The sequence below is a fragment of the Heteronotia binoei genome, chromosome 4 (genome assembly GCF_032191835.1).
Source record: "Heteronotia binoei isolate CCM8104 ecotype False Entrance Well chromosome 4, APGP_CSIRO_Hbin_v1, whole genome shotgun sequence".
Taxonomy (NCBI): domain Eukaryota; kingdom Metazoa; phylum Chordata; class Lepidosauria; order Squamata; family Gekkonidae; genus Heteronotia; species Heteronotia binoei.
This window is the reverse complement of record NC_083226.1, coordinates 151002961-151019302: the sequence shown is the minus strand read 5'-3', so window position 1 is coordinate 151019302 and position 16342 is coordinate 151002961. Positions and strand designations below refer to the sequence as shown.

Below are 16342 nucleotides of genomic sequence, written 5' to 3'. Positions count from 1 at the left end.
TTTTGTATTGCTTTTGGAAGGGAAAGACCACACACTAACAGGATTTAGATACAAGCTGTGTGTTTTGCAGTGAGGCAGGAGGTGAAATGATTACCCTCTTGTCAGATGGAGTCTCTCTCATATCCCACTGAGGTCAGAGAACCTGCTTTTCTCTTGCTCTGCTTGTGCTTTGCAGTTCACAAAGAACATTCTGTGCCAGCACCAGACTGATGAGATCATCTCAGTTAGGTCTCCGAGGTGGACAAGGAAGACAGAGTGTCTTATCTGAGATCATCATAGCCAATGATGGCTTTGTCAATAACGGGCTGAGAAATCAATCACTTTGATGCTCTACTCTGAACTGAGTTAGCCATCCTTGCATAGTCTCTAAGGAAATGTGGAGCCAGCTATCTACAGATTGGTTTCACTATTGTTAAAACTTAACTGAAAGGAATCAGTATAGCAGATGCAAGGGTGCAAAACACACAATAGTGGGAATCCAAAATGCAGCCAGGAAAGTTCCAATGGGTTGAGCACTTCACACAAGATTAGCTTTGGGGAGTGGCTGTGGCTCAGCGGAAAAACATCTGCTTTGTATGCAGAAAGTCCTAGATTCAATCCCCAGTAGCTCCCATTTAAAGGATCAGGCAGGAGGTGACATGGAAAACTTCTGTTTGTTCCCTGGAGTGCCACTGCCAGTCAAAGTAGAAACACACACAGAGAGAGGCAGAAGGCCATCATTCTATCCAGATCAGAATTGTTTGTTGCCCACTGGCAACTTTCCTGGTGCCTGCCAAGTGCTTTAAGAATGTGTGTAAGGCCAGGTGAGGCTTTTGCCCAGCAAGGCTTCTGTTTGGTTGTGCAGATTTTTTTAAAAAAATTGCTTTGGCAGCAACTGCTACCACAGCACAAGGATTTCCACAATGTGATGGAAGGTAAGCCATGGCAGCCATTTTGTGACTGGATCTGTCTCCTGGAGCAGCCATTTTGTGCCCACCACACTGTATCAGAATTCCAAAGGGGCCCGCAGGCTCAGAAAGGTTGTGGAACCCTGTTCTAACATCTGGCTCTGGTCTTCTTGTTTCAAAGCATAAATATAGGGTGCATTTTGAGCAATGTGCCTGTTTCAAAGCTATCTTTGCTGTATTCACTGCAAATATACTAGTTGATCTCTCATTTTTTTTTTATTAAATTATTCTAGATATGGAGAGGGGCTGTGACTCAGTGGCAGAGCATTTGTTTTGTATGCAGAAGGTCCCTGGTTGAATCCTCAGAATCTCCAGTTAAAAATAAATAAATGCAGTTGGTGATGTGAAAGATTTCTGCCTGAGACCTTGGACAGCTGCTGCCAGTCTGAGTAGACAATACTGACCTTGATAAACCAATGGTATAACGGACAGGGAAATACAAATTTGATTGGGTTCAATTGAAGGGGTCCAAATAAAGAAGCATTAACCTGTAGAAGCAAGTTCTTTATTAGATGATCATATTCAAGGAAAATATCTATCCCAACAAGTGTTCAAGACACTATCCCCATTATATTGTTCCCCTTTGTATTTATAGCTTTCCTTATATCACTGTAATGTAATAGCATGTTGCCAATTACTGTATATCGACTCATTATTGCAGCAAATTTTAGCCAATAAGCAAGCAATCTATACTTCCTTCTTAACATATTTTTAAGAATATCTATCTCACTCTACTAGCGTAAGAAGAATTGCTGGCTATTATGTCTAAGAAACAGGACATAGGTTAAAGACTAGTTGGCCAATATAAGGCAGAGAATGCAGATTTTTGCTGAAGGCACAGATAACAGCGCAGGTTCAGCACTTCAAACAATTCTTTACATGGCCTTCATACACAAGGCTATACAATGGTCTATTCACATCTCACCTTTTTCCCCTTCCCTAACTCAGGCAGCTTTATGTGAAGTTTGCAACTGGAGTCAGCTAGGCAACATACTGATTGGCTGATGCCCAAGGTTACCAGCTTCATGTTGGGAAATACCTGGAGATTTTGGGGGTGGAGCTTGAGGAGGGTGAGGTTGGGGGGAGAGGCTTCCTTGGGGTATAATGCCATAGTCAACCCTCCAAAGTGGCCCATTTTCTCCAGGTGAACTGATCTGTCACCTGGAGATCAGTCGTAATCCTAGGATATTTCCAGCTACCACCTGGAGATTACAACCAAAAACAAAACAGAGAGTTTTACTATTTATGTTAATATATTATTTACTGTTAGCCGCCCTGAGCCGCTTTGCGGGGAGGGCGGGGTAGAAATAAAATTTATTATTATTATTATTATTATATTACTCTCTGTACTGTGAATCTATTTTGGTGCCTAAGACTTCCCTCTCCTAAAATCTGCAGGTTTGCAGTTTGAAAATAAGTAAGCACATATACCGAGGCAATAAATAATACATGCAAGTGCAGTGCTTTTTAAAAGAATGTGGTGGACAGGCTGCCAGCAGCATGGAGGGGGGGAATGCTAATAGCTGGATGGGTGTTCAGTTGCTGATATGTATGTCTGTAGCTCAAACTGTGCTGGATAAGGGAAAATGGAACTAGCACTGCAGTGATTTTTTAAATGGATTCAAGGACAGAGTCAAGTGAAAAACAGCCAAAGATGGGAGTCTTCTTCATCATGCTGGAAAGTTCACATCAAACCTTCAGTGGGTCTGAAGTTTCATATGAATAGACACACACGAAGCTGCCTTCTACTGAATCAAGGTCAGTATTGACTACTCAGACTGGAAGCAGCCTTCCAAAGTCATTCACTATCAGATCAGATCCTCTTAACTAGAAATGCCAGAGACTGAACCTGGGATCTTCTGCAGGACAAGCAGATGCTCTACTACTGAGCAATGGTGCCTTCTCCACACATCATAAGAACATAAGAGAAGCCATGTTGGATCAGGCCAACGACCCATCCAGTCCAACACTCTGTGTCACACAGTGGCAAAAATTTTTATATATACACACACACTGTGGCTAATAGCCACTGATGGACCTCTGCTCCATATTTTTATCTAAACCCCTCATGAAGGTGGCTATACTTGTGGCCGCCACAACCTCCTGTGGCAGTGAATTCCACATGTTAATCACCCTTTGGGTGAAGAAGTACTTCCTTTTATCCGTTTTAACCTGTCTGCTCAGCAATTTCATTGAATGCCCATCGAGTTCTTGTATTGTGAGAAAGAGAGAAAAGTACTTCTTTCTCTACTTTCTCCATCCCATGCATTATCTTGTAAACCTCTATCATGTCACCCTGCAGTTGATGTTTCTTCAAGCTAAAGAGTCCCAAGCGTTTCAACCTTTCTTCATAGGGAAAGTGCTCCAGCCCTTTAATCATTCTCGTTGCCCTTCTCTGGACTTTCTCCAATGCTATAATATCCTTTTTGAGGTGCGGCGACCAGAACTACACACAGTACTCCAAATGAGACCGCACCATCGATTTATACAGGGGCATTATGATACTGGCTGATTTGTTTTCAATTCCCTTCCTAATAATTCCCAGCATGGTGTTGGCCTTTTTTATTGCAAACGCACACTGTCTTGACATTTTCAGTGAGTTATCTACCACGACCCCAAGATCTCTCTCTTGGTCAGTCTCTGCCAGTTCACACCCCATCAACTTGTATTTGTAGCTGGGATTCTTGGCCCCAATGTGCATTACTTTGCACTTGGCCACATTGAACCGCATCTGCCACGTTGACGCCCACTCACCCAGCCTCAACAGATCCCTTTGGAGTTCCTCACAATCCTCTCTGGTTCTCACCACCCTGAACAATTTAGTGTCATCCACAAATTTGGCCACTTCACTGCTCACTCCCAACTCTAAATCATTTATGAACAAGTTAAAAAGCATGGGACCCAGTACCGAGCCCTGCGGCACCCCACTGCTTACCGTCCTCCACTGCGAAGACTGCCCATTTATACTCACTCTCTGCTTCCTATTACTCAGCCAGTTTTTGATCCACAAGAGGACCTGTCGTTTTACTCCATGACTCTCAAGCTTTCTAAGGAGCCTTTGATGAGGAACTTTATCAAAAGCTTTCTGGAAGTCAAGGTAAACAACATCTATCGGGTCTCCTTTGTCCACATGTTTGTTCACCCCCTCAAAGAAATGTAACAGGTTAGTGAGGCAAGATCTTCCCTTGCAGAACCCATGCTGAGTCTTCCTCAATAACCCGTGTTCATCAATGTGCCTACTCATTCTGTCCTTGATAATGGTTTCTACCAACTTTCCCGGTATTGAAGTCAGACTGACTGGCCTGTAATTTCCCGGATCTCCTCTGGAACCCTTTTTAAAGATGGGGGTGACATTTGCTACCTTTCAGTCCTCAGGAACGGAGGCAGATTTCAATGAAAGATTACAGATTTTTGTTAGAAGATCCGCAAGTTCAACTTTGAGTTCTTTCAGAACTCTCGGATGTATGCCATCCGGACCCGGTGACTTATTAGTTTTTAATTTGTCTATCAGTTGTAGGACCTCCTCTTTTGTCACCTCAATCTGACTCAGGTCTTTCAACACCCCTTCCAAAATTAGTGGTTCTGGGGAGGGCAAAAAGTTCTCGTCTTCCACAGTGAAGACGGAGGCAAAAAATTCATTTAGCTTCTCAGCCATTTCCCTATCCTCCTTCAGTAATCCTTTTACCCCATGGTCATCCAAGGGCCCCACTGCCTCCCTGGCTGGTTTCCTACTTCTAATATATTTGAAGAAATTTTTATTGTTGGTCTTTATGTTTTTTGCAATGTGCTCCTCATAGTCCCTTTTTGCCTGCCTGATCACAGTCTTGCATTTGATTTGCCACAAGCTGTGTTCCCTTTTACTAATCTCACTTGGACTGGTTTTCCACCGCTTAAAGGAGTCCTTTTTACCTTTTTCAGCTTCCATTACTTTGTTTGTTAACCACGCAGGCCTTTTCTTATGCCTGTTTGTGCCTTTCCTAACTTGTGGTATGTATTTTATCTGAGCTTCTAGGATTATAGTTTTAAATAGTGTCCAAGCTTCCCCAAGGGTTTTGACCGTATGTACCTTTCCTTTCAGTTTCCTCCTCACATGCCTCCTCATCTCAGTGTATTTACCCCTTTTAAAGTTAAATGTGGTTGTGGCGGTCTTTTTGGGCAACTCCCTATTTATACAAACGGTGAAATCAATAACATTATGGTCACTGCTCCCAAGAGGCGCAATCACTTTTACATATCTCACCAAGTCTTGGGCATTACTTAGGACCAAATCCAGGATCGCCCCACCCCTGGTAGGTTCTGAGACCATCTGCTCCTTAGCACAGTCATTGAGAGCATCTAGAAACTCAATCTCTTTCTCTCTACCAGAACACATATTGACCCAATCAATCTGCGGGTAGTTAAAATCACCTATTATGACACAGTTTTTACATTTAGCCGCTATCTTTAAGCCTTCCATCATATTATAATCGTCCTCTCTCTTTTGATTTGGTGGGCGATAACAAACTCCCATAGTTAAATTTCCTTTTGGGCCCTCTATTTCAACCCAAAGCATTTCTAAAAGTGAATCTAATTCTCTGACCTCAGTCTTACTGGACCGTATATCCTCTCTGACATACAGAGCCACCCCACCTCCAACCCTTCCCTCCCTATCCTTCCGATATAACTTATATCCAGGAATCACCGTGTCCCACTGATTCTCCTCATTCCACCAAGTTTCTGAAATTCCCACAATGTCTATGTTTTCTCCCAACACTAAACATTCCAATTCACCAATTCATTCATGTTGTCTTGGTCTATCAAGGGAGGTGCTGACTAGTCTGGCTAGCAGCGGTTCGCCAGTGTCTCTCTTTCACCTACCTAACTCAATTTAACAACATCAGGAATCGGACCTAAGACTTTCTGAGTGCAAAGAAGATGCTCTACCATTGAACCATGGCTGTCTCCTGAGATCTCTGTGCCAGATTTGTGTTTAACCTTTCTGCAAATAAAGTCTAAAAATACACTGAAATAAATTAAACCACTTAGTGAAGTTAATGTCTTCCTTTTCTTTTTTGCTGTTCCTTATATGCTGTCTTAATTCAACCAAAGCACATCAAAAGTTCTGAGATCAAATGTCTGTATATTATTAAAGACTAACAAATCATTCATCATTATGCTGGAAAGATGGGGGCTACTAGCAATGGGTGGGGTGGCTCAGAGGTGAAACATGTACCCTGCATACATAAGGCCCAGGCAATTCCGGTAGGCGCCAGCCAAAGGATGTCAAGCGGCACGTGCTTGGAAACACCCCAGAAAACCACCCAACTACAGGGTAATCTCAAAGGCTCATGAATACTCTAACAACACCGCTATTCTCATTGTGCATTTTGTCATTCACTTGTATTCAATGTATATATTTGAGAGCACTGCAAGAAGGGCAGGTTGTTTTAGCCTCTCTAAAATGTAATATGGACTGCAAGATCTATACAACATAGAAACCCAGTCTTCTGCAATAGATGGAGTCTTAGGCTAGAACTAAGATTGCCAAGTCAAGCCTGGCAATTAATGGAAAGGGTGGGGGTGGGGGCCAGCATCATGAGTTTGATGCCATCATTTCTGGGGGAAACCCAGAAACATGGCAGGAGCTCTAGGTATTGCCAGAAACTCTAACCATGGGGTTTCTGGCATTTCCTAGAGCTACTGCCATTGGTTCTGGGTTTCCTGGAAGTGAAATCATCATGCTCACAATGGTGGAGAGATAGGGAATGGGAAATGCCCCAGCCCAACTGGGGACTTGGCAGGCCTGAAGAACAATTGGGTTTAAACCCCATTTAAAATGAAGCTCACTGATGGCCTTGAGCCAGTGTTTGTCACTCAGCCTACTCTACCACACAGGGCTGGAGTGAAGGTTAAACTGGAGAATGATGTATGGCCTGAGCTCTGTAAAGAAAGGATGAGAGAAGAAGAAGAAGAAGAAGAAGAAGAAGAAGAAGAAGAAGAAGAAGAAGAAGAAGAAGAAGAAGAAGAAGAAGAAGAAGATATTGGATTTATATCCCACCCTCCACTCTGAAGAGTCTCAGAGCGGCTCACAATCTCCTTTACCTTCCTCCCCCACAACAGACACCCTGTGAGGTGGGTGGGGCTGAAAGGGCTCTCACAGCAGCTGCCCTTTCAAGGACAACCTCTGCCAGAGCTATGGCTGACCCAAGGCCATTCCAGCAGCTGCAAGTGGAGGAGTGGGGAATCAAACCCGGTTCTCCCAGATAAGAGTCCGCACACTTAACCACTACACCAAACTGGCTCTCCAGTTTGGAGAGAAAAACATATTTAATGTGTTTCATTTATATAAGCCACCTGCAGGTGGAAGATTGTGGGGTTTGGAGAGGGGAGGGGTCTCAGCATGGTACAATCCCTTAGAGTCCACCCTTCAAAGCAGCCATTTTCTCCAGGGGAGCTGATCTCTGATAGCTGGAGATCAATTATAAAAGCAGGAGATCTCCAGGCTTCACCTGGAGGCTGGCAACCCTATGATGTGACACTCCATTGACAACCTGATGGGTAGGAGGCTTGCAGAGGAAAGCATGTTTGGCACAATATCTACTCCAAGGCAAAAGCCTTGCGCACAATGTAGTTGGATAGAACTGGGACCAGAAAACGCACAGGATGTTTCCTGCTCCAAGCTGACCAATTCCAGCCACCAATTGCCAGCTGATCACATTCAGGCTTGGAGTAGAAAACATACCAATCAGCTGACTGTGGTGGTTGTAGGGGGAAGGTGGAACAGAAAACACACCTTGCTATTATTGGCTAGCTGAGTGGGAGGGGCTTATGAGGGAAAGCATGTCCAAAATGCTCCACAAGTCCAGCCCTAATCACTCTAGCTTGTGGTTGATGGGGGAGGCAGCTTGGAGCTGAAAATATGCCACACATGCTTTCCACCCCCCCCCCCACCCTCAACTCCTGTCTATTGTATGGGAGGCCTGGGGGTCCTCTCCCTATTAATGCCTGCAGACTTATAAATTAAGAAAGAGGTTGAAAATAGAATAGCCAGTATTGGCATGCCTTTATGAAAATTTATAGTGTTTTCACACCCTGTGTGTAGTTTTCACACTGTGTGGAGTTTGGCTCACCTCCTCTTAAAATGGATATTGTGGGAAAGGTTCAAGAGAAGGGCAACCAAAACTATTGAGGGCCTGGAGCACCTTCTGAGTTAGGAAAAGCTACAAAGGGTTCGGAGCTTTGGTGGGGGAGAGGGGTTTAGAAAACATATAGCTAGAGAATTTTAAAGTTAAACATGGGGGGAAGACAATCAGTGGAGAGAACTGTTTCTCTTTGTCCTGTAAGACTAGAATTTGGCAGCACCCAATGAAATTGGCTGGCAATAGACTTGAGGGGGGGGGACAGAGAAAAGTCTGTGGTATTAATACCCCAAGTATCAGTTGCTGGGGGAAAGAGTTGAGGAGAGGTACAACTGCCTTCACAACCTGCTGTGTAGGCTTCCTGGAAACTACAGGAAACAGATGCTGGGCTCAGCAGACCTCTGATCAAGTCAGCCTTCTTATGTTCTTAAATATTGTTAACAATAACATCCTATAGGAAACTGATGCCTTATCAGTTTTTAAAGTCATTCAACTCACAATCTAAAAACTCATGACTGTATATACTAGTGGTACTTTGTGTGTTCTTTGTATACTTATGCTGTGATCTTCGGCCAATCAGCTGGGGCCCCTCGAACATGCTGGGTTATGACTAGGGGTGTGCGTTTGGTTTGGCTGAACCGAATAAAACCCTGAATAACAGTTGATTTGGCTGTATTTAGCCCTTAATAGAGCCAGATCAGATTATTTGGGGGCTGAATACGGCTGGCTGAATACTGAATACGGCTGGCTGAATACTGCCAGATACTAATTCAGCAGTATTCAGCTCCATTATACCCTATGGGTCACTGAAATCAATGACAAAATAGGGTATAATGAATTGCTGCTGGGGGGCAGAGGGTAGAGACCTGAAGTTGGAGGAGGGCTTCCAAATCAAGGGATCCCCTGCCCACATGTGGGGATTGGCACCCCTGTGACTTTCAGTCAGTCACCTTCTCTCTGCCTTACCAGTTTGGTGTAGTGTAGTTTGGTGTAGTGGTTAAGTGCACAGACTCTTATCTGAGAGAACCGGGTTTGATTCCATACTCCTCCACTTGCAGCTGCTGGAATGGCTTTGGATCAGCCATAGCTATCACAGATGTTGTCCTTGAAAGGGCAGCTTCTGAGAGAGCTCTCTCAGCCCCATCTACCTCACAGGGTGTTTGTTGTGGCGGAGGAAGATAAGGGAGATTGTGAGCCAGTCTGAGACTTTGAGTGAAGGGCGGAATATAAATCCAAAGTCTTAACCTACCCTACAGGGCTGCTGTGAGAAGGACAAACTGATGTAAGCTGTTTTGGGTCCCCTTGTGGAGGAAAGCAAGATATAAATATGTTTTGTAGGCTGGCATCACCATATCCAAGATGGCAAAACCCTAGCAGTCAAGAGCAGTCAACCATCTTATTACTATACCATCACCCATTGTATTTTTAGACCATCAGTACACTGAATTGTAGAACATGCCCAATTGAAACTGCCATCTATGGTCTATAACTTGCCTATTGTTTTATTGCACTGCCTCATATTGTTTTAATTTTAATTATAAGTTTTAATTGCTGTTTTATCCATGTTATCATCTGCCCTGAGCCCATTTCAGGAAAGGACAGAATATACGTAAATTAAATAAATAAATTTGGAGGGCACTGGAAAAACTATCACATTTTTATCTTGCACTTCCTCCATGGTGGTGTATCTGCTCCTCCATTTCTCCATCTGATCCTCAGAGACACTCTGTGAGGTTGGTTAGGCCCAAGGCCTCCCAGCATGCTTCATGGCCATGCTTGCTAACTCTTGCTAAAGAAATATCTGGAGATTTGGGAGATGCAGCATGAGGAGGACAGGCTTTGGGAGGGAAGGACTTCAATGGGATATAATGCCACAGAGTTCACCCTCCAAAGCAGCCATTTTTTCCTGTGGGACTGATCTCTTGACATCTGGAGATCAGTTGTAATAGTGGGAGATCTCCAGGCCCCATCTGAAGGTTGGCAACCATATTAATGGCAAAGGAGGGTGTGCAGCCATGTCTCCCAGATAATAGTCTGTGGTCCACAATGCTGTTTAAGGGACTACAGTATCTTAAACCCCAACACTTCAGTGATTTGTGGAGCAGGGCCTCAACCTAACACAAAGTCCACTGCAAAAGGAGAATTATTTCCCACAGATTATTCTTGGCCTTTCCTGAAGCTGCTGAAAGTAATACATTATTAGAGGCAGAAAATAACTTGTAAAACCAAGATCTTATTTCATCTGGGGCTCTCATTAAAAATGCACACTGTTCTTTTACTGAGAACTCTGCCGCTGCAAAGTGCTCCTTGGTTTTCCCAATTTAGGATACCACTGTAAATGTTATGTCTGTAAATAGCAATGAGCTGGGGTAGCATTGTGGCAAAGGGTCTGACCTACAAGCCAGGAGTTTCCTGGTTCAAATATCATTTCAGCCACTGATTTATTATGAACTTTATGCAACTTTCTGTCTAGCTTACCCTCTGTTCTCTTGCAATAATTACATCATCCTACCTTATAGGGTTGTTATAAACTCTGCAACTAGCTAATGTATGTGGAGTGCTTCTGATATGAAAACCACTGTGCCCAGTATTGAAGATTTAATTAATCTACATCATTAAGCAAATACAAACCCCATGGATTTAAACAAGAGAGTTATGCATGCACAGAATGTTAGACTAGATAGACTAATTTATTCATAAATGGTCGGGAATTAGGTTTGAGTAGTGTAGTGGCCAAGTTTCCAGATTACAAGAATGATTCAGGATGGTGAAAACCTAGGCTGACTGTGAAGAGCCCCAGAAGGACCTCCACAAACTGGGTGAATGGGTGATAATGTGGCAAATGAAGTTCAATGTTGGCAAGAAATGCACATTGGGAGAGAGAAAAATATTAACCTCAAGTCTAGGCTATTGGGGGTGGGGTCTGAATTTGCTGAGATTGAGAGAGAAAAAGATCTTGGGACTATAGTGGATAGCTCAATGGAAGTGGTAACCCAATGAGTTGCAGCAAATTCTATCTTAGAGAGTATTAGGAAAGGGGTTAAAAATAAAATGGCCAATATTATAATGCCCCTCTTTAGATCTATGGTGCACCATCATTTGGAATACTGTGTACAGTGTTAGTCACCGAATCTCCAAAAGGACACTGCAAAGTGAGAAAAAGAACAGAAGAGGGTAACAAGAGGATTAAAGGATTGGAGCGCCTCCCCTATGAGGAAAGGCTGAAGAGCCTGGGACTTTTTATTTCAGAAAACAGACAACAAATGAGGAACATGATAGAGGTTTATAAAATTATGCAGGGGATGGAGAGAGCTAACAAAGACACAGTTTTCTCCCTCTCTCAAAATACTACAACTTGAGGGAATCCAATGAAGCAGATGGTCAATAGATTCAGGATGGACAAAAATACTTCTTTAGAAAGAGAGTCAGGCCTCAGATTCAGCAGGAGATCACAAGAGCACAGCTACTGAACCTTTCTAAGGGTTCCCCCTCCTCTTCCCCACCTACCTTGTCCATTGAATAGTAGGTGCAGCTGCATAACAATCCCTGGATTAGGAGAACAGGCAGCCAGCCACCCACCAGGAGCTTTGTCACACCCCCAGCAGCCCTCATTAGCCCCTGGAGAAGCCCACACCACCCTTTCTCCACTTCTTGTGTGATGTGGCTTGTTGACCATTTGACTGTGTGTGTGTGTGTGGGGGGTCTCATTTCTTGTGTTGGGTTGCTTTTGGCTGGTGGGAGGGCAGCATATGCTAATGAGCTCCACCACCTATTTTTCTACAAAACAACCCCTGCAGAAAGTGATTAAAATGTGGAATTTGCTACCAAAAGATATAGAGATGGCTACAAGAATAAATAGCTTTAAAAGGGGATTAAATTGATTAATGGAAGATAGGTCTATCAGTGGCTACTAGCCATGGTGACTGTGGGGAACCCCACATTCAGAGACATTAAACCTCTGAATCCCAGAACCAGAAGGCAATAGAAGGGGACGGTCTCAGCCTCTATCCCATGTTGGCGACCCTCCAAAGGAACTGGTTGGCCACTGTGTGAGACGACGCTGTACTAGATGGGCCTCTGATCTGATCCAGCGCCTGCAGCCTAATGCTTATTTAATGACTACTTTTTGAGTCTCCCTAATGGAGAGTTCTGGTTAGCCAACCCAAATCTTGAACTTAATGGAAGCTGTGCCCATTTTTTTAAAAAAAGATTTGCAACTCAGATTCACCCTACTGCTCATTAAGCAAGAGTTGGAATGGCCCATAGCAACTCTGAATCGACAATGTTTTCATCTAAGCACTGCAACGCTTTGTACTCTGTAGATGGATTTTCTCAGGCATCTGGATTTTCTGGTATCTTCCTCCCCACTTCTGCTTTTTGTCACTGTGTATATGTCTGCCAACTGAACATATCACTGCATGCATCTGACAAAGAGGGCTCTGGACTGGACAAAAAACTCACTTCATTAGTTCTTCAGATACCACATGACTGCGTTATAGTGAAGGAGTGATGATAGCTAGTAAATGCATGGGAAACAGATTCATGAGTATCAGAGGCCATCATTTCCATGAATATCAAGGCCATTCATTCATTTATTTACTTGTGGCAACTTTTTTTTTTAAACAAATTACTCAGTTTCAAACCTAGGCCAAGTCAGGAATTGGAGCTGGTGATGAGGAATAAAGACATAAGAACATAAGAGAAGTCATGTTGGATCAGGCCAATGGCCCATCCAGTCCAACACTCTGTGCCACACAGTGGCCAAAAAACCCAGGTGCCCTCAGGAGGTCCATCAGTGGGGCCAAAACACTAGAAGTCCTCACACTGTTGCCCCTCCCAAGTACCAAGAATACAGAGCATCACTGCCCCAGAGAGTTCCAACAATATGCTGTGGCTAATAGCCACTGATGAACCTCTGCTCTATATGTTTATCCAACCCCCTCTTGAAGCTGTCTATTCTTGCAGCTGCCACGACCTCCTGTGGCAGTGAATTCCTTGTGTTAATTACCCTTTGGGTGTACTTCCTTTTATCCCTTCTAACCCAACTGCTCAGCAATTTCATTGAGTGTCCACGAGTTCTTGTATTGTGAGAAAAGAAGTTCTTTCTCTGCCTTCTCTATCCAGTGCATAATCAGAGCTTCCATTCTTCAGAGGTAACAGACGTAGTCACCACATGTATTCAACTGGCTCTTATCATGTATTCAACTATGCTGGTTCTTATCATGTCACCCCTCAATAAATCAAGAAGTCTGTGAGAGTGCCATTCTGTTCCACCAGCCAGAAAAGCATTGCAAGGCAAATAACTTTTTCAGGGCACGGAAGATACTTTTGAGTTTACTCTCAGCGCTTCGTTCCCTGTGTTCTCTGCTTTCACTTTACAGTACCCTACAAAACCACAAATTCCACAAGCGTAGGTGTATTAGCCTGTTGTAGCACAAACTGCTGTAGACAGCTGTGCTGGCTTATTTTTTTAAAATACAGTCACAGTCACATAGTGCTTTTCTTATGAGTAGCCACCTAAAATGGTACAAAACAATGAGTGAGGTACTGAGTTCCCCAGAAGGAGAACTTGAAAATCTGGTCCCTGTTTTGTGTGATTTTGACTGGTCCTTATGAAAAGATGCCCTGACTTGGATAGCCCAAGCTTTTCAGAACTCAGGGGCAGCCACAACCAGTATAGATGGGAGGGGCAGCCACAACCAGTATAGATGGGAGACCACCAAGGAGCAGAAACAGACAATGGCAAACCACTTAAGAAGGTCTCTTGCCTAGAGAACTCTATGGGGTGGCCATAAATCAGCTGCAACTTGATAATAATTTTTTTTAAATGTGTTAAATGTCTGGGTGTCTTGCAGCAACATAGAAACATGCTGTGTGCAGTGTTCCCTCCAAGCTGAGTTAACATGAGCTAACTCACAGATTTTTAACTACCAGCTCACACATTTTTGTCTTAGCTCAGGAAAATTGACCTCAAAGCGCAGTAATTTATGCAGTAGCTCACAACTTTAATCCCAGTAGCTCACAACTTTAATACCAATAGCTCACAAGTAGAATTTTTGCTCACAGGACTCTGCAGGTTAGAGGGAACATTGGTCGTGTGACCTATGCTTTGGTGGCCCAGAGTCTGCTTCACCAGGTGCCTGAATTGGGTCCCTTGTCTCCAAACACGCAGTCCAAAGCAGAGGGGAAAATGGTTCCCATTAGTTGTGTACCCTCCAAAGAGATACCTAAGTTGGTCTATTGTATCAAAATAAAACTGAAGTGGAGTGGCACCTTAAAGAGCAACATTTATTGTGTGTCACGAGGCACTTTCATGAGTCAGCTGCCATTCTTCAGAGGTCACAGAGGTAGTCACCACATGTATTCAACTAACAACCATTTATTCTATCACAAGCTTTTGTGAGCTAGAGGAATTCACAGCTAGAGCATCTGAAGAAAAGAGCTCTGACCAATGTTCTCTCTAAGCTGCAGAGTCTTGTGAGCAAAAATTCCACTTTGTGAGCTACTGGCATTAAAGTTGTGAGCTACTGCATCAATTAGGGTGCTCTGGGGCCATTTTTCCTGAGCTAAGATAAAAATGTGTGAGCTGCAGGCTAAAAATCTGTGAGCTAGCTCACACCAATTCAGTTTAGAGGGAACACTGGCTCTGACTGACCCAAAAGCTCATGTTGCTAATCTTTAAACTGCCACTTGTCTTCTGTTTTATCTTCTGGTGGGCAGCTTGTCAACATTTCTAGGCAAAGTTCAAATACATACAAGATAAGCCCAGGGCCCTGTCTGAGGAGCGCAGACCAGGTACCAAAGGAAAGAAAATGACTCCACGGGAAATGTGGCCTCCCTGTCTGACATCATCTTTAGTTCTTTTGCAAACTACTGAGCGTCTTCACACTGCACAGTTCGCACCTTTGCGTATGGTTCTCCCCACCATCTCCCAATTCTGATCAACTGTTCAGAAGACAAGGACCGGGCTTTTCATGAGAGGTGGATTCCAAAACAAAGACAACATGATTAAAAAAAAAAGGGGGGGGGGATAATTTCCAGGCAGATGGGTTACATGCACCCCCCCCCCTCCCTGATGAACGACAGATATTCCACAACCCGTTAGTTTGTCCAGCTCGGGGAAGGGGCGCGCCGGGGGGGGGGGAGTTTGTCTTCAGAATGCCTCCAGGCAGACAGAGCAGCTGGATCGTGACCCAGGCGGAGCATCAAGACTCCTGAGCGCCCCTTCCTCCCAAAATAAACTCAGGCCCCCGCCTGGTCGGGGAAATACTTTCCCCCTTGAAAAGAAAGCTTCCCAAGGTGACTCTGGACTCCTTGGGAAGAGCACTCCCCCCTCCCTTAAAGATCGTCCTCGCTGGAGCGCCAGCGGATGCGAGAAGAAGCGAAGGCTCAACCGCGTTACCTGCAGTCTCAGCGGCGGCATCCGAGAGGCAGAACCCGGCCAGGAGGAGAAAGAGCGGGATGGAGCGCGCCGCGGAGAAGCTCATGTTGCTGCCGGACAAGCCGCACCAGCTCTGCAATGATCTCTAGCCCGAGGGGGTGGGGTCTCAGCAGCGCCCCTAGCGGCCGACGCCTGCTCAAGCAACAGGCTTTCGTTCCCCACCGAGAGGGGCAAAAGCCGAAAGGAGCGAGACGGCAGCAGAGTTGACTACCGTCTTATAAACGCTTTCCTGCCGCCCTGCGCTTGTTCGAGAGACCTGAGCCTTTTCGCAGATCTTAATGGGAGCGGTGATACGAAGTGTGCAAAACAAGCGGAAACTCAAGTCGCCGAGCAACCCGCTTCCAAAACTGTTGCCTGCATGGATGACATTTGTGCACGCTTAAGTAAATACAAACGTTATTTGTTGGATCAGATCTATAAACCCCCTTCCCAGCACAGTATGAAGTCAACGCTCCTTCTCCCCTCTCTCCCCGCAAGCGGATTCTCCAAGGATTGGTCTAATACAGAGGTGGGCAAACTTGCTTAAAGAAAGATCCTCATAGAATAAACACCAGATGCTCTAGAGCCCCAAAATATGAACACCAGATGTTTAAGGGAAGGAAGGGAGGGAGGGAGGGAGGGAGGGAGGAAGGAAGGAAGGAAGGAAGGAAGGAAGGAAGGAAGGAAGGAAGGAAGGAAGGAAGGAAGGAAGGAAGGAAGGAAGGAAGGAAGGAAGGAAGGAAGGAAGGAAGGAAGGAAGGAAGGAGAGAGAGAAAGAGGTGGAAAGAAAGCAACTTTAACTTTAAATGCATTTTCCAAGCCATTTACTAGCTTGGCTTGGAGAAGTGATTTAAAGA

General features: G+C 44.5%; 1 protein-coding gene across 1 annotated transcript in view; it reads right to left on the bottom strand.

The window, feature by feature from the left end:
- Positions 1-15552, bottom strand: part of EMB (embigin) — a 55260-nt gene extending 39708 nt beyond the window's left edge. The window contains exon 1 of the mRNA XM_060236589.1: positions 15468-15552. Within this exon, the coding sequence (XP_060092572.1) occupies positions 15468-15552 (85 nt within the window). The remainder of the gene's footprint in view (positions 1-15467) is intronic.
- Positions 15553-16342: the final 790 nt, after the last annotated feature.